The sequence below is a fragment of the Ruditapes philippinarum genome, unplaced genomic scaffold (genome assembly GCF_026571515.1).
Source record: "Ruditapes philippinarum isolate M1 unplaced genomic scaffold, ASM2657151v2 ctg6517_1_1_1_1, whole genome shotgun sequence".
In the NCBI taxonomy this organism is placed as follows: domain Eukaryota; kingdom Metazoa; phylum Mollusca; class Bivalvia; order Venerida; family Veneridae; genus Ruditapes; species Ruditapes philippinarum.
In genome coordinates, this window is record NW_026852578.1 from 13481 (window position 1) to 33292 (window position 19812).

Below are 19812 nucleotides of genomic sequence, written 5' to 3' on the forward strand. Positions count from 1 at the left end.
AGGGGTGAAGTGTCTGGGGGGTGAGGTGTCTAGCTGCCTAAAATATGACAACAAAGTTTTTAAGGCATGTGATCATGTCGATTTATTAACGCAATTTTACAACATAATTTCATCGACAAATGAGATGCTGAACGACGAAAATTTTGACGACGAAAATCAAATCGCTTAAATTTCGGCGTCTTTTAAACTTCTACGTATTGATGACATCATGCACAGAACTTTGCGCGGGTAAAAATGGCGGAGGGAGCACCTATAGCTGAGGTGGGTAGATTTTATTGATAGAATACTTGCATTTAAGTTGCAAATTTTATTTAATAAAATAATAATTTAAATCCCGGCATATTTATATTTATTAAGTGCATTGCGAATTCTGAAAATGCAGTTCAAATCTAGTCAACATAGACGCATAACAAGTCAAAACCTCATTCCCCACCCATCGAACATATCAATAGAGTCTAGAGGAAACGGGGCGTTTCGGCCCCAAATAAAATCGGCCCCAGTGGAAAAATCGTCACCTGGACGTTTCGGCCCTTTCCCGTGGGACGTTTCGGCCCTACTATTGTTTATTTATTTTTATTGTTTACAGATTAATTTGCGGGGTGACTAGGGGGCCTACAGCCCGGAATGGTTCGAGCACTGGGCCTATTTTAGCTGGTTAGCAAAAGTAATAACAAAACAGATAAGATTGATGACATTTAATTTTATGCAATTAATTTATAGAATATAAGTATTTCCAGTGTTTAATTTATTATGCCCCCACTTCAAAGCACAGGCAATCGGTGCGTGGCTTGGATAGTATACATGTATATGACCACGCCCACTTATTTTTTATAAATATTTTTTTTTTCACTAATAAAATATTTTTTCATTCAAAATGTTTTTAAAATATCTTATTTTCAATAAATCACCAAAGGAAATTTGCTTTTAAAAATTTCATCCATATAGATGATCTATACTATAAATATGGTAAAGGTAGAAAGGTTCGCCAGCGGACCTACCACCAGGCCTTATGTTACCTCCCAGATCTTTGTTAATTGTCAACCAATTTTCACCAAATAAAGTGCAATCTACGCAGAAATGATTTCTCTTTCTAAACATGTACAATATTAGACAAGTTGGTATGACAAAAGATGGAATTTTAAAGCGAAAATGCACTTTTTGTCTAGGTCGGCCATCGCTTGACCTAACTGAAACTGAAAGTAGACGATTTTGAACATAAATCGATTTTTTTCTTAATAACAAACTAATGTCAGTGCATGCAAACAGTTGAAACAGAGAAGGCAGCTATAATATTATTGCTTACCGGTCCAAAGTTAATCCAAAACGCCTATAGGTACACACTTTCAGTAGTTATTTGCACTAACTTTTAAAATTTCCCGACATTGTACATGTACACAAATCCTGATCCGGATATTCAAAGTACACATGCTCGGTTCCCGCTTGTACCCAGCTTCGCTCAATCTTTATTATGCGAAAAGGGGTACGCATCACGTACATCCGGGTCAGCATTTGTATACATGTAATGTCAGGAAATTTAAAAAGTTAGTGCAAATAATTACTGAAATGCCTACCTACAGACGTTTTGGATTAAATTTGGAGGGGTAAGCGATAGTATTATAGCTGCCTTTTCTGTTTCAACTGTTTGCATGCACTGACATTAGTTTGTTATTAAGAAAAAGATCGATTTATGTTCAAAATCTTCTACTTTCAGTTCGGTCAAGCGATGACCGACCTAGACAAAAAGTGCATTTTGGCTTTAAAATTCTATCTTTTGTCATACTAACTTGACTAATATTGTACATGTTTCGAAAGAGAAATAATTTCTGCATAGATTGCACTTTATTTGGTGAAAATTGGTTGACAATTAACAAAGATCTGGGAGGTAACATAAGGCCTGGTGGTAGGTCCGCTGGCGAACCTTTCTACCTTTACTATATTTATAGTATATATGGATGAAATTTTTAAAAGCAAATTTCCTTTGGTGATTTATTGAAAATAAGATATTTTAATAACATTTTGAATGAAAAAATATTTTATTAGTGAAAAAAAAAATATTTATAAAAAATAAGTGGGCGTGGTCATATACATGTATACTATTCAAGCCACGCACCGATTGCCTGTGCTTCAAAGAAGTGGGTGTATATATTTATTTGCATTTGTCTGTCGGTCGGTCAGTGGACCAATTGGTTTCCGAGTGATAACTAAAGAACCCTTAGGACTAGGAACTTTTCTACATTTACTATATTTATAGTATATATGGATGAAATTTTTAAAAGCAAATTTCCTTTGGTGATTTATTGAAAATAAGATATTTTAATAACATTTTGAATGAAAAAATATTTTATTAGTGAAAAAAAAAATATTTATAAAAAATAAGTGGGCGTGGTCATATACATGTATACTATTCAAGCCACGCACCGATTGCCTGTGCTTCAAAGAAGTGGGTGTATATATTTATTTGCATTTGTCTGTCGGTCGGTCAGTGGACCAATTGGTTTCCGAGTGATAACTAAAGAACCCTTAGGACTAGGAACTTCAAACTTGGTATGATGATTGGTCATGACCAGTAGGTGACCCCTATAGATTTTGTGGTCAATGGTCAAGATAACATTGAGCTTGTGGGTTAAAAGTGTTTCCGATCAATAACTAAAGATTACTAAGGCCTAGGAACTTCAAACTTGGTATGATGATTGGTCATGACCAGTAGATGACCCCTTATGATTTTGGGGTCAATTGGTCAAAGATCAAGGTCACATTGACCTTTGAGGTAAAAACAGTTTCCGATCAATTACTAAAGAACACTTATGCCTAAGAACTTCAAACTTGGTATGATGATTTGTCATTACCAGAAAATGACCCCTATTGATTTTGGGGTCAAAGGTCAAAGTCACATTGACCTTTTAGGTAAAAACTGTGTTTGATCAATAACTAAAGAACGCTTAGGCCTAGGAATATCAAACGTGGTATGATAATTGTTCATGACCAGCAGATGACCCCTATTGCTTTTCGGGTCAAGGGGTCAAAGGTCAAGGTCACATAGACCTTGTAGGTAAAAAAGGTTTCCGACCTATAACATAAGAATGCTTAGGCCTAGGAACTTCAAAATCTTGGTATGATGATTGTTCTCTACCATCAGATGACCCCTATTGTTTTTTAGGTCAAGGGGTCAAATGTCAAGGTCACATAGACCTTGTAGATAAAAATGGTTTCCGATCAATATCTAAAGAATGCTAAGGCCTAGGAACTTCAAAATCTTGGTAGGATGATTGTTCATGACCAGTAGATGACCACTATTGATTTTGGGGTCAAAGGTCAAGGTCACATTGACCTGGTAGATAAAAATGTTACCGATCAATAACTAAAAAACTCTAAGGCCTAGGAACTTTAATTATGGTTTGATGATTGTTCGTGACCAGCAGATGACCCCTATTGTTTTTCAGGTCAATGGGTCAAATGTCAAGGTCAAAGACCTTGTAGGTAAAAAACAGCTTTGCTGTCTCCTGTGACAGCTCTTGTTCTATAACTTGCGATGCAAATCTAACCCTACTTTGTTTCTGCTCGTCAGTGAGCAAATGGGGCACCAAATAGCGCAGATCTAATGTAGCCCAAGTCATTCACGTAAGAACTAAACACTTGAAGAATGGATGCCACTTAATTCTTCTATCTCTTGAATGGTATAATGTGCGTCTTCAACAATTAACGTTTTCACAGTAGCAATGTTCTTTTCCGTCAAAACGGAAACCGGCCTACCCACTCAAGGGTTATTTTCAATTGACTCCTGACTATCCTAAGTAGTAAAACAAATTATGGACCCACTTGCAAACTAGCATATTTTAAAGCACCATTCCCATAAACTTTTTGAAAATCAGGGCGGAAACCCAAGCTGGCTCGAATCTTACAATATACCCTATATTCAGAGATTTTTCTATCCATATTGATATCCTATCTATTATTTCTTCATATTTCAAGGGATTTTGAAATTACTTTGCACAAACTGTCATAATAATAAGACAATGTCAAGTACAAGATCACACTAAGAGCCCAAATTTTAACATAGTTTGTTATATGGTATAATTTGTGCCCTTCCATAACTTCGCCATAGATCAAGGGATTTAAGAATGCTTGGGACAAAATATTATCGTCACAATAATTATAACAAGACTACATGGCATGCGCAACACTTGCGTCCCTACCTCTAAGTCAAGGTAACACTTAGAGGTCAAAGATTGACAAAAATTATAGGGTATAACTTGTTTCCAATCCATAATTTTTTCCAGAAAATTCAAAAAAAAAGTTTTTTAAAAACGAATAAAAAATAAACTTTTCCACAAAAAAAATTTTTAAGCAAATCACACTTTTAAAATTAAAGATATTTAAGCAGCAGGCCCCCAGATTGAATCATCCTAATTTTTATTAAAAAAAAGACTAAAAAACAAAATATTTGAAATATGAACCATTGCAAACGGCCCCAATAATATGATCCCCTAAAAATTTCCAAAAAAAGGTAAAAATTGCAGAAAAAGGGTCGACTTTGGGGTTAACAGAAATATGGTGAAAATTAACTCCAAAAAAATTAATTCAATAAATAAAATTTTTCTTTAAAAACTTTTAAATGATTACCTTCTTAAAATTTTTGGCAGTTTTTCCCCAAATTTTTAATTTTTTTTAAATTTTTTTTCGCATTGGAGGGAGCATTTAAACATTTCTTTTTTGTTATTTTGGTCTGGTCCTAAATTCTTTAAGATCAAGATATTAAAATACTTGGGCCCAAAAAGTCACAATAATAAGAAAACACCCTACAAACTGCACTGTACTCCATTTGAGGTTTAAATTAAATGGTAGGTTTTTAATCCCTTTTTCATTTTTTTTTTTTTAATTAAATATTTAAAAAATTTTTGTTTTATTTGCAGATTTAAAAAATGATCAAAATTTTATCTTTTGAAAATATATATATATAAGCTGCTGAAGAAGGGCCGCAAGGCCGAAGTAAGGAAAAATTTTAAATTAGCTTTTTTGCTTTATCGGAAAGTTAAGATTTTATTATATATATATATATATATAATGTATGCTTCATATAAAACTTCCCTGAGGCGGGGGACATTGGTAACTCTTTAACACTTTAACAAATACTTGTAACCGCCTCCGTGGTCGAGGGGTTAGAGTCGATGACTTCTAATCCAGTTACCTCAGCTCTCTGGCGTGGATTCGAGCCCCGGGAGATGCTTTGGTAGTTTAGCGCGGGAGGAAGGTAGTTTAGTACTGGTGTAACTCTCCAGGAACAATGGTTAGGAAACTACCCGCCTATATGACTGAAATACTGTTGGAAAAAGGCGTAAAATGAAACAAACAAACAAACAAATACTTGTATTATAAGTAATACTTCTATTTGACTTTTTATGGCTTGACCCCAATTTGGCTTTGACCATTATGACTCAAAGTCAAGTAACTGAATACACCTTCACATATTGATAAAAAAGGGAGAGGATTGCAAACAAAATAAAGGCTTCCATAACTTGATCAAAATTAAAGTAGTTAGGGTGCGGACATTAAATGCCCCCTGAGGGTTGCACCCTAATACTTTGTGTTAATTTGTAACTCTGTTTATTTTTTTTCAGCAGCAATCATCATTTGCATTTAAAGTCACAAACTGTATGAGAAGGAGGACACTAGGGGTGATAGCAAAAGATTTCGGACAGCTAAAATATAAATGTAAGTAATAAGGCCCAATGACTGTAAATGAAACATTTCATGACATATTAACTTGAAAACATCTATGAATAATTTTAAAAAGATATGAGATTAAAACATGCGATTTCTTCACATACAAGTTTGGTAGGTCTTTGAAGTCTGTAACCAACTTAAGAGATGTCGTAAAGAAAAACTTACTAATCAGGGAATATACTAAGAATGATGAATCTATACCAATGTAAAAATGTATTGTAACATTACTACATTTTGATAATGATCTGTTAGACAATCTATGAATTAGTAGCAAAGTTGATATATCACTTAATCTTAATACATCAATTACTCTAAAGTGTATGTATCTTTTTGTGACAACAGGTGAACAGAAGTTCGGGCTGGAAAATACTATGTTTGTGTTGGAAGAGGATAGCTGCGAAGTTGACGACGAATATTTATCAGTTTTACCCCCAGACACAAAATTGATGTGTCTGGGGGAAGGAGAGACATGGTCCATCAAACGAAAGGAACCAGCTTCTGGTAAGCTACTAACTTACTATAGGTACATTCACAATTTCTTGATTAATTTAAGTTTATTCACCATGATGTTTGCAATTTTGCATCTCATTTTAGCTCACCTGGTGAGAATGTGCACCTTTACTATGTCTGAACAATTTCATGGGAGATAAGTGAGCGATTCAGGCCCATCACAAGTTTACAACTCCTAGAATCTGCAGTGTAGTTCCTGAACATAAATATATTTGTCGACTAGAAGTAACATGGATGTCGAGATACATGTTACTTCTAGTAGACAAATATATTTAAGTAAGAAAGTCGGGATGCCGTATCGCGACATGATGACATCTATTTTGTCAAAATCACATGGTATATATAAACTTGTTGTGGTAATTTTGACGACTTGTTGTGTTCTACAAGTCGAGGGAGACGACTTCATGTCTTTATAGCGGGGGTACATACAAGCTTCCGTAATTATCAAATTAAGAAGAAATTGGTGGTTTCAGAAATCAAGAACATTTTAGAAACCAACTTAAGTTTTACAGCAAAAAAATGTTCAAAATATTCCAAATTGGACCTTGGATTTGAAATCGCATCAGTGAAAACAAATCATGAATGGCAAATGCATGCATACAATTTATTAATGGCAGTTTATTTCTTGTCTAAAAATGTCAAAAATTTTACAAAAGTAATTCCTTCACAACTTCTGGCAACAAAATATGTAATGATACTAACAATTGAAGACATGAAAATCATTTAAAAAAATGACCTAACTTGATTCTGGACATTTTAAGTCAACCAACTTTCAAAATTTGGAGGTTGGGTATGATATATATGCAGATGTGAATTTCAAGTCATCCCTGTAATAGTGAAATAATTGCCCTTTTCTATTTTCATATATAGGCTACATAGTACATATAATGAATGCAATCTTGTCAGCCCAATTTTACTGACAGTAATTTATGAATTTCTTGTCCCTCAAGTGTAGGCGAATTATGGCCCACTGACAGGGAATATTCAGTTTGCCTGTATTGACAATTCTTGTTATACCCCCTGAAACAAAGGAGTCACCCAGTGGTTGTGCAGTGCATTCATAACTTGAAAACAGCTAGTTGGAATTGAATACAACTTCATAAAATGATGATTCAAGCACATTGAGAGGAAGTGCAGTGCACAATAACCATAACTCATTCTTGACTAAAGTAATTACAGAGAGTTATTGCCCTTTGTTTCTTTTTCTTGTCCGGAGCATAACTTGGAAACTACTGATTGGCTTTCAAAACTATTTCATACAATTGTCAACTACAATAAGAGGAAGTGCAGTGCACCAGAAATGTAACTCAATAATTCAGAGTAATTAGAGAGTTATTGCCTTTTGTTACACTTCCTTGTCTTGAGGATAACTTGAAAAATACTGGTTGGAATTCAAAACAATTTCATACAATGGTCAAGCACAATAAGGGGAAGTGCAGTGCACAAGAACAATAACTCTTTCTATAGAAATTACAAAGTGATTGCCCTTTGTTACTTTCCTTTGTCTGGAGCCTAACTTTAAAGCTACTGGTTGGAATTCTAAACAATTTCATACAATGGTCAAAAACAATAACAAGAAGTGCAGTGCATTATAACCATAACTCTATCTATAGTAAGTGTAGAGTTATTGCCCTTGCAACTGCATACAACGGTCAAGCGCAATGAGAGGAAGTGCAGTGTACAATAGCCATAACTCTATCTTCAGTATTTGCAGAGATTTTTCCCTTGGTTCATTTTCCTTATTGGCAGCATACTTTAAAAAGTACTTGTTATTCCCGCCGAAAAGGCAACGGGGGATATAGAAATAGTCTCCGTCTGTCTGTCCATCATTCCGTACGTCCCACATTTTTGTCTGGAGTATATCTCAAAAAGTATTAGAGGTATCTATTGGAAACTTCATTGGTGGATAGATCTTATTGAGGAGGAGTGCATTGCACAAGAAAAATAACTCTAACCTGCATAATTTTCAGTTATTGCCCTTTGTTATTTTTCAAACTTAGTTTTTGTCCAGACAATAACTCAAAAAGCCTTTAAGATCATGAACTTTCATAGATGGATAGATTTCACTCAGGATATGTGCAGTGCTTAAAAGTGATAACTCTACACTTCATAATTTTTGAGTTATTGCCCTTTGTTATTTTTCATACTTAATTTTTCTCCTGAGTAGAGCATAACTCAAAAAGTCTTTGAGATGTCAACATGAAACTTCATAGGTTAATAGACCTTAAAGATCACAAGAATGATAACTATACCTTTTATAATCACTTCAGCCATCAGTTTTCATTATCAAAAGACTTCTTAAAATTGAATTATTCTTCTCTACTTCATATACATTCTTCCAATGAGCAAACACTTTTAGCTGGGGATGGCTATGTTAACATGGCTCTTGTTAATTATAAGTTGAGTTCAAATTTTTCTTCAGACCACTTTTTATACACCGTTGAAAAACGGGTCGTATTATAATTTCCCCCTTTTGGCTGGGCAGGCAGGCGTGCGGCCTCCGATTTTTGTCCGGAGCATATCTCCTATAGGCATGGAGGAATTTAAATGAAACTTCATAGAATTGTTAACTACTATTAGGAGCAGTGTCGCGCGCATGAACCAGGCCTCTAGATCAAAGGTCAATGTCACACTTAGAGGTCATTGAAAAACGCTTGTCCGGAGCAAAACTGCTACATGCATAGAGGTATTTCAATATAACTTTGCACAAATATTCACTATTGTGAGGCATCGTGTTGTGTCCAAAATTCAGATCCTTGCGGCCAAGGTCAAGGTTACATACAGGGGTCAAAGTTCAGATAAAAAATCACTAGAGATGATAATATATCCAGATAGTTTCCAGATATTGCCCAGAGCATATCTTTAATGCACACATGTCTGTCAAAAGCTTCTGTGACAGGCATATATTTCGACAATGTTGCCCTTGTTTTAAAAGTCCAAGTTGCTGATGGGGGTATTAATCACCTTCAGTATTAACTCTAGTTGATTTTACTTTCAGAACAGGGAGAGGAAAATATCATGACACTGATAGAAGATTTGAGGAAGAAGAAACTGAAGGCAGAGAGACACCAGGTCAATTTATTACTATAATGTTATTAATTAACTGATTTAATATTGGCCTTGTTATTGGGCTGAAGCCAGTTGTATTGTACGACTGGCTTCAGCCCTAAAACAAGGCCAATATGAATTTAGTTAAGGAATGACAGTTTTCTTAATTAACTGTAAAATATTTTGCATGCATCATTTAAATCATTTTTGAAATGTCTAATAATTGCTAGTTACATCAGAAATTTTCCTTTAATTCAGGTTATCTGTGAAGCAGTTAGAGCGTCCTATATTTAAATTTGTGCTTGGCAGTCACCAATTTAACAAAATTTAAAACATAGTAAGTGGTATCTAGGCTTTTGGTGTTTCCTGTGATGTTATGCCACTGTCAAATTTGCAATTCACGAACTCCGATCATTCATTATAAAAAAAGACCCCTGTACTTGATTTAATAGCTCACCTAAGCACAAAGTGCTTATGGTGAGCTATTCACAGTGACCGTCTCTGCAACTACTGACTGGATTTGACTAAACTGCACAGAAATGAGCCTTGGCAGGTTCTCGACCAAAGTGATTCAGATGGTTTCAGTTGACTGCTTTAGTAGGTTGCAAGGGTCAAAAAAGGGTTTGAAATTTTTTCAAAAATCTTGTTCTCTGTTACCATAGGCATAAGACCCAGAGTACCGTCATCTAGTGGTCTTCTATTAAAAATCTTCAAATAATTTCCCTGGGGTCAAAATTGGCTTTGCCCTAGGGTCACTAAGTTTACATAGACTTATAATAGGAAAACCTTTTAAGATCTCCTTTTGTGAAACCACAAGACCTAGAGATTTCATGTTTAATTTGAAGCATCTTTTATAGGTCCTCTTTTAAAATTATGCTCCTGCTTCATGAAGTAAAAAAAATACAATTTAAAAAAATTTCCTCTGATACCACAAAGCTAATGTTTGGTATATAGCATCACCTATTGGTCCTCAATCAAATTTGTTGAAAATACGCCTCTGGGTTTAAATTGGCTCGGCCTGGGGTTATCATGTTTACATAAACTTATAATGTGAACCTATAAAAAAACCTTCTTGTCTGAAACCACAAGGCCTAGAGCCCATATTTGGTATGTAGCATTATTTATAGGTCCTCTATCTTAGTTATTAAGTTTGTGCCCCTAGGATCATAAATGCCCCCATCCCGCCCAGAGGACTTGTATCATATTTATTCCTCTTTGGTGATACTCATCTTAGTTCTTGAAGTGCTTGATTTTTAGCTCACCTGTCACAAAGTGACAGGGTGAGCTTTTGTGATCGCTTTTTGTCCGGCGTCCGTCCGTCTGTCGTCCGTCCGTAAACTTTTACTTTAAATGACATCTCCTCATAAACCACTAAGCCAATTTCATCCAAACTTCACAGGAATGTTGCCATGGCAACCGAAAGAAAAAACTTTAAATATCTTCTTTTAAAAAACCATAAGAGCTAGAGCTTAGATATTTGGCATGAAACATCTTCTAGTAAGTGTCTACCAAGTTTGTTCAAATAAAAGCCCTGGGGTCAAAATTGGCCCCGCCCCAGGGGGTCATTGATTTTCCCTATATGCATATAGTAAAAACTTTAAAAAATCTTCTTTTAAAGAACCAAAAGAGCTAGAGCTAAGATATTTAGCATCAAACATGTTCTAATAGGTGTCTACCAAGTTTGTTCAAATAAAAGCCCTTGGGTCAAAATTGGCCCCGCCCCGGGGCGTCATTGATATTCCCTATATGCATATAGTAAAAACTTAAAAAATCTTCTTTTAAAGAACTCAAAGAGCTATGGCTAAGATATTGAGCATCAAACATGTTCTAATAGGTGTTTACCAGTTTGTTCAAATAAAAGCCCTGGGGTCAAAATTGGCCCCGCCCCAGGGGGTCATTGATTTTCCCTTTATGCATATAGTAAAAACGTAAAAAATCTTCTTTTAAAGAACCAAAAGAGTTAGAGCTAAGATATTTAGCATCAAACATGTTCTAATAGGTGTCTACCAAGTTTGTTCAAATAAAAGCCCTGGGGTCAAAATTGGCACCGTCCCGGGGTCATTGATTTTCCTTATATGTGTATAGCAAAAACTTAAACAATCTTCTTTGATAAAAACCCAAATAGCTAGAGTTAAGATATTAAGCATGAAACATCTTTTTATGAGTGTCTACAAAGTTTGTTCAAATAAAAGACCTGGGGTCAAAATTGGCCCCGCCCCGGGTGGTCATTGATTTTCCCTATATGCATATTGTAAAAACTTAAAAAATCTTCTTTGAAAAAACCCAAATAGCTAGAGTTTAGATATTAAGCAAGAAACATCTTCTAGTAAGTGTCTACAAAGTTTGTTCAAATAAAAGCCCTGGGGTCAAAACTGGCCCGGCCCCAGGGGTGTCATTGTTTTTAACTATATGTGTATAGTAAAAACTTAAAAAAAATCTTCTTTTAAAAAGCCCAATGAGCTAGAGCTTAGATGCTTAGCATGAAACATCTTCTTATGGGTGTCTACCAAGTTTGTGCAAATAAAAGCCCTTGGGTTAAATTGGCCCTGCAACGTTGGGGGGGGGGGGCCTATATACAGGTGAGCGACCTCAGGGCCATCATGGCCCTCTTGTTACCATAATCATATGGTATTTAAAGATAAAATAAAATTTCAGGCATTTAAGCCAAAGGAGCGAACAGTGTCTGTGCAAGTTGGATGGAGCAACTATTCTTTCAAGGACCAGAGGTATCAGTTGGTTAAGACAACAAGAGATAAACCCAACTCTGGACCCAGAATGATAAAGCTAGACAGGAAGTTAACTATGTCATCAGTTGCAAACACATTGAAGGATTTGTTTTTCCCCCAAGGGAAGAGCCCTCTAGGATCCCAGAGAAACTTCACATTCAATGTGGGTAACTTTCAAGGAGACATCATCAATCGAACAGTAACTGTTGACGAGTATGTTAGTACTCACACAAAACCAAGATTGTATCTACTATCAAAAGCAGTAAGTATTTGTGTTGTCAAATGAAAACTTATAAAAACTGCCGTTATCTAAAAAATGCCTATCCTTTATAGAATGATGTCAGTTAAAAAAAATCAAATTATTGTTTTTAGCACTGCAATGTTCTCAAATTCTAGCAGTCATGAATGGGAAAGATAACACTTTGCTGACATAAACAGGTAGCACTTTTGTAATAAACTGATTTTTTTTTCATATAAAGGCTACACTTTTGTCTGCATTAGATTCTGACTCTGACTCTGATTTTGAATTGCCACCAATTGTGTTCAATACAAGGCAACACCAAGCAACAGCCACAGTGACATCAGACTCCATTGGTAATCTGAATGATGTAAGTAACTCAAGCATAAACAATATTGATAGTGTACATTTGTCTATTTTGTTGTTTTTGTTGTAATCTATATTGACTGGAACTGTTGAAAAAGGCGATATATAGGGGTTACTTTTGCTGTCGGCGGCGTCCCCTAAAGCTTGTCTGAAGCATAACTCAGTCACTATAAGTCTGATTGACTCCAAACTTGGTATGCATGCTTCTTTCAATGGCCCAAAGTGCAGTGCACAAGAATCGCTACTTTGCGCTTCTTAATTTTTTGAGTTATTGCCCTTTGCTAATTTTCATACTTTATTTTTGTCCAGGCCATTTCTCATAAATTATAAAAAGCTATGGACTTGAAACTTCATAGGATGATACATCTCATTGAGAAAAAGTGCAGTGTACAAGAACCGGTACTCTGCATTTCTTATTTTTTTAGTTATTGCCCTTTGTTAATTTTCATACTTTACTTTTGTCCATGCTATTTCTCATAAACTATCAAAGCTAACATGATAGATCTCATTGAGATAAGGTGCAATGTGAAAAAAAACAGGTACCTTCACTTGATTATTTTTGAGTTATTGCCCTTTGTTAACTCTCTTACTTTATTTTTTCCGGGCCATTTCACCTTAACTATGGACCTGGAACACATAGGATAATAGATCTCATAGAGAAGAGCAGTGCACAAGTACTCTGTACCACATGATTTTAGAGTTATTGCCCTTTGTTAGTTATTATACTTTATTTTTGTCCTGGCCATTCTCCTACACAATAGAAGCTTTTCAAGCTACATCAATCCTGATGTAACATTGTTACAATCAGTTCAAATGCCAATAAATTACATGTACTTTGTAAGAGTGGTGTTTATAAATAACCTATATTTAAAGTGACAGCTATACTATTCACAAGGCGACACATTCAACTCGCAGAGTTCTAGTCTTAGATTAATGATGCCAGACTCTGGTAGAAAGCATTGTGGAATAAGTTTCACAGTGCAACTAGCTATATAGGTTTTTCAGTGCTTAATATTGTAATGTAGCCAAAGCCTCGCATCACTTTACCTGCAATGGAGCAATTGTAACATGACTGTTATATTTAAGTCTAAAGTGCTTCAAAGTATTTAACCGAATGCTTGCAGTATATTCTGTCATATCTAGTACCACATATATTCTGTCATATCTAGTACCACAAACAAATAAAATGTCATATTTTTTATTTCATTTATTCTGAATATGTGTACACTTTGTCTCTCTACTGAGGCATTAAAAATACATGTATGTTGTTTCTGGTTACCAGACGTACTCCCCTATTTATTCCTCAGTTCCAGTGTATGTTATTATCCCAAAGACAATCCAATTATGTTCTATTTATTTAATATTACAATAAATTTCAATAATTTATCCGACATTTAAAGTGAAAACACTCTTGTAATACCCAAATGAGACAAAAATACATATTCAATCAATAATGCAGGAATGCTTCAAAGCTCTATTTGTATAACTATTTTTTGTTAAATTCACCAGGTGTATTTTTATTTTCAAACTGCTCTAGATAAGTTGTTGCACATGATCCTTAATTAAATGTAATACATAATTCAATTAATACATGATTCAATTTGAAACCAGCACTAGATTGATCCTCAAAATATGTGTGACAGGGACATAAATTTACTATATAATCAATCATTTGTTCTATATAATCGTGTATGATATGCATATAAATTGATTTGACTTGATTTGATATATGTATGCTAACACTTTTTAGGTTGTTATAAATGTGGACCCAACTGTGACCCCACCTGGTACACCAACTGCACCCACTGAACAAACTGGAAGCACTGATGTATTCTTAAACTCAGGCACACCAACAGTATGTGTTTTCATTTTAATGCAAAAAAATGCGAAATGTTGACTGAAAAATACTTAAAATTTGCAAGCACTTAATTTTATCTCATTTTATTTGATTGGGCGCAAATGCAGAGTGCGAAATAAAAAATGACCCAACATTCAAATTTTGACCCAAACCAGCACTATAGTTTTAACATTTTATAAGAATCACTATTGACTTGCATAAATTAGAAATGTGTTTTGTTTTCTGTTCCCATCTACAATACAAAGTGAATTTGCCTCTTTTCCAAAATATTATTCTCAAAATTATGATATGTACAAATATTTAGATCTCAAAATTATCAATACTCCACTGTTTACACATAATGCATGATGACCTGTTACTGTCAACATTAATATCATTGAATAATGTACAATTAAAGTCCAATGTCTTTAAATTTGAAATATAAAACTTGCTTTTAATGCACTCATATAAAAAAAGAAAATTAGAAGAAGTTTCCTACATAAATGCCAAACCCTATTTTATTTGAGTTGGAAAGGGGAGACATATTTTTATTCATTTTGGCCTTATTGAAAATAATGAAATGGTGAATCATGGAGCTTTATATTACTTCATATTTGAATCCATGGTTTACATAACATTTATATAGATGACTAAATCAATTCTCACATTTGGTAAAAAATGAAAATAATGTTTAAAGTTCATAAGACAGACTATTGAAAAAATAATAGGAAGTTAAACACTTTTCAACATTACTGATATGATCAGTTGTTGTTCTATAGAATTTAGAAAGGGCAACTGCATGGTATTCAGTACTCAAGATTTGTCCTTTTATGTATAAAATATGAATGTATGAATCACAATATGAATTTAGGAAACTATATCATATACTATCTAAATGATATGATAATATTCTGTCATAATTATAATATACCCAAAACAACAGTATAAGATAACAGTATTGTAAACATACTACAATACTCTTTTTAAAGGAAACTAAAAATGTGAGCATTGTCTGAGTGTAAATCCAGTTAGTTATCAGTATTGAACCATTGCATTACAAACATATTTTCTGGTTTCCAGATGATCATGGCAGTTTATAACTATATATAGTAACACTGTAATACCACATTTGACAATTTATTATTTGGCAAGAAACTGACATCAGACAAAAAACATACAAATAAACATATGAGACAATGGTCCTGTGAACGTTGCCTTTGCCTTGTTGATCTTTATTCTTGTTATTGAATGATTTTAATAAGATATTTAAAGTGAATATTTAAACTGACAAAACAGTCGTTAAGTGAAGTTCAAGAAAGTCAATTAAATCACAGGCAGGAATAAATTTATGTTTGTTTATGCTGAATTTAAAAGATGATCTTAATACTGATTATATTACTTTAAAACTTGTTTATCAGTATGACACTTGAACAGATTCAGACTTTTTATGAAAATTAATTTGTTTTTATACCACATTGAGGCTATTGATAGTAAATGCATTATGGGACTTTCTTAAATTCCTGTGTAAATTGTTTAGAATCTTTTATAATTGAGAATGATGTCCCAATGGCGTTAAAATGTTAAAAGTGACTGTTTTGGAGTTGACAAGGGTAAAATATTAGGGAACAAGCAACTTTCTGTGCCACTAACAATAAAATTAATTCACCTATGGAGGTGAATTAATTTTCTTGTTAAATCTTTGTTTAAGCCGATGTTTTAAAAAAAAGATAACGCTTTTTTTTTCTGAACAACTGATTTTTTTAACAAAGATATTTAACAAAAAAATTAACAACACTTTGTTAATTTAACAGAACTTTAACGTTAACAATGTTTGAACAACAGAATTGCTTAATAACAAAATTTAACACAGAATTTAACAATTTGTTGTTAATTTAACTATGATTTCATTGTTAAAAATTTAACAAAAGTTTTGAACAACTGGGCCAATGCATTTATATTTCAGGTAAATTTCAAAGCTGCTGAGAATACCTGTCATTTCCAATTACTGACTGATAAAATTCACAGCTCCTTGTTCTTTTTCTACATAGACCAAGTTTTTCTACATAGACCAAGTTTTTCTCCATAGACAATTTTTTTTTTGTTAGTCCTCTTCAGTTGTCACTTAGACACAACTATGTCAATTAAGCTTGTGCAATTATAAAATTTGTTTTGGAAAACAAAACAAAAACAAGTCATTTCCTAGCTTGGATACATTTCTGATATAGAGTATTAAAATGTACTCATCAATTTCAGAATGTGACAACCAGGGCAGCAACTTTCCTTCGGGCAAATGTATTTTTTCTTAGGGGCCGGTAAACCACTTTCAGAATGTGAAAAACCACTGTACAGTTCTCATTGCATCTGATGGCTTTTCTTGTACTGGTCCCCAATTTGTGAGAAAATTTCCCAAATTATTAACCCCCACATATTTTGGGTCTATATTGGAATCACTTTGTCCCGTCCGTCTCTCTGTCCCGTCTTTCTGTCTGTCCCGTCCTGCTCTTAGTTCTTTAATATCTTTTGAACAAGATAGTGTTGAAATTTGAAATATATATTGAAGGTGACACGACCCTTTTGTAGGCCAGATTTCATAACTCTAAATTTAACTTTAACCTTTAATTAGCATGCTAAGGGCAATCATGTGGCTTTTGCAAACAGCTTAGAATCAGATCAGTCTGGTTAGGTTCCAAGTTGTTTGCCATTCGGACAACAGCAGACAACAATTGGCTTAGTATTCAGAGGTTTAACAAAGTTATGCCCCTTTGTTGATTTTTTTCTTTTTTGGAATATCTCTAAAAGTTTTAAAGATATTCAGTTGAAGCTTAAAATATAAGTAGAGGGTCACCTTCAAGTTCATTCTGCCATGCAACATAACTCTGAATTACATTTTGATAGAGTTATTGACCTTTATCAATTAGAAAAAAATCATAAAATTTAGAAAAACATAAATATCTCAGACACCAGATCAGATATTTATTTGAAACTTAATGTATATATGTTTGGACTCAAAGAGGATTAGCAGTAGATCAAGTTTTATAACTCTGCATTGCATTTTGACAAAGTTATGTCCTTTTTCTACTTGAAATCTTTAAATTTATGTTAACTATAAAATTTCTGAGACCTGAACAGGTTTTTGACTTAAAATTTCAAAGGTTTATGAGTTAAGGGTCACAAGAGAGTTCAGAATGCAATGTTCTATAACTTTTCATTGAATTTTGACAAAAGTTCTGCCCTTTTATGTCTTTGAAAATTTTTGTTAATACTTTAGTATCTCTGAAACAAGAACACATATCCACTGGAACTTTGAAATATACTACTATTTAAAAGATTTCAACCTAGCTAATTGAAACTTACTTTGTTTTTGAAACAGTAATAAATATCTTTCTTCTAACTTAGCAAATATCATGAAATTTACATTATACCCCTCCACACCAGCAATGGGTGGGGATATTCATCACTCCTGTATAATATCTGATGTATAACATGTACTCCTTGTTCCACTAAACTTCTAAGACAGTTTTTATGCATTCTTTGAATTTATTTATTGGAGTATTCTCAAAAAACAATATCTTACTTGAAAGTTATCATTCAGTGAGTAACTTGCAAATTTTGCATTTTTGTGAAAATCTAGTGTTGTTCGAAAGTTAAGACCAAAAATTTTTTGTAAGGCAAGAATAAATAAAATTGAAAACGAATCTTTCTGAAAACTTTCTAATTTTTTGTAAATTTTGGCTAACTAGGATTTCCTGAAAGTTTCTGAAATAAAGTCAAATTTTCAATTTCTGCCCAAACCTCATTGACATTAATGGGTGGGGTAGGGTAGCATTTTTATTCATATTCAGAACATTTTGTTTCGAAACAATCATTTTGCTTGTGTAATTTGTTACATTACCTGAATGTTATTATTTGTTTCTTAACAATGAGCAATAGGAAAACATTTTTCATAATGATGATATTATAGATTATTTAGAATTTCCTTATTTCTGAAAATAAGCCCTTCTAGTTCAGAAATATATCCATAACTCATAAACCACATGGTAAATTTTATTTAAATTTTGCATACAGGTGACCTTGAAGACATATAACTGTCCTATGTTGTCAATTTTACAGTTCCTTATAGTGCCCATTACCCATGGTCTACCTTAAAACCGACAAAGCCTACACTTTGAAATGTGAAAGTGGAGTCGAAGGTCACATATTTGAGTCAGGAAATAATTGACAGTATTATGGCAATTGATGCATGGTTAGTCAGAAGTTATTCACTAAGGCTACTTTTTCTTTGTATTTTAGGTGGTATTCAACAGGCAGTCATTCACCCCCAAGTGTACAATATGCATGGAGAGAGATCGGAATGCATTTCTGATTCCATGCGGCCACCAGTATTGTATGGTTTGCGCAACTCATCTAGAAGGAACAGCTGCACCATGTGCTTTCTGCAGAAGGGTGATATCTTCTGTGGGGAGGCTTATGTAGAAAGAAAGAAAAGTCAAGGTCACAGGTTCATTATACATAGCCAAATATGGGCATCTTGACTTTGTTACCATTTTAGGAAACTTGATGTTGCAATGGGAATGTATCAATGATATTCTGATACATTTAAATGATTATAGGCATATCATATCTCTATATTTATCTCTGACCTAAATGTTCATTTTGGAAGTACTAATTGTTCAGGTGACAGGTGAGCGGCTTTAGGATCTTGATCCTCTTGTCATATTTTTATGCCCCCGGGCATATAGTAATTGAACCGTCCGTCTGTCCGTACGAGGTTAACCTAGAACGGCAAGTTGGATTTTTCTTAAGTTCTACCTGTACCAATGGCTTCTAAGTTTACACACTTACTAATCAATACAAAGTACATGATCTGGGCAAGTTACATAAGTTACTCTGGCTTTCATATTTACCAAGTTATTGCCCTTTTCAGCACTGAATAATGGTTAACCTAAAACGGCAGGTTGGAAATATCTTAAGTTCTATCTATACTAATGGCTTTATAATTTCTATCTATACTAATGGCTTTATAATTTCCACACTTACTTATCAATACAAAGTACATGATATTGCCAAGTTATATAACTGTGTCATCCATATTTCCCAGTTATTTCCCTTTTTTCACTTTGAAAATAGGGCCTTGTCTGTCTGGTTAACCTATTTCCGCAAGTTGGATTTATCTTAAATTTCTCCTAATTGCTTAATTTCTTTAATGATATCTTTCATATTTAGTAGGTGGATACCTTTGATGGTCCTCTAATTTTTTATGGAGTAAGCGGTCTCTAGGGTCAAGGTCACTGGTTAAAAAAAATATATAAACATTTTTGCTCATACAGCCTTTATTTTTTAGTTGATGTCTTAGTTTAATACAAACA

General features: G+C 33.8%; 1 protein-coding gene across 1 annotated transcript; it reads left to right on the forward strand.

The window, feature by feature from the left end:
- The first annotated feature begins 37 nt into the window (after positions 1-37).
- Positions 38-18919, forward strand: LOC132717506 (uncharacterized). Its single transcript, XM_060700993.1, has 9 exons — positions 38-261; positions 5616-5709; positions 6064-6222; positions 9230-9303; positions 11935-12267; positions 12485-12613; positions 14360-14464; positions 16700-16738; positions 18737-18919. Exons 1-9 carry the CDS (start codon positions 235-237, stop codon positions 18917-18919), a joined length of 1143 nt encoding a protein of 380 aa, XP_060556976.1. The 5' UTR covers positions 38-234.
- The last annotated feature ends 893 nt before the right edge of the window (positions 18920-19812 follow it).

Coding starts and splice junctions, on each gene's coding strand:
- LOC132717506 (XM_060700993.1), top strand. CDS start 235: ATGGCGGAGGGAGCACCTATAGCTGAG. Junction 12,268..12,484: donor TGTATCTACTATCAAAAGCA/GTAAGTATTTGT, acceptor TTTCATATAAAG/GCTACACTTTTGTCTGCATT. Junction 12,614..14,359: donor CCATTGGTAATCTGAATGAT/GTAAGTAACTCA, acceptor AACACTTTTTAG/GTTGTTATAAATGTGGACCC.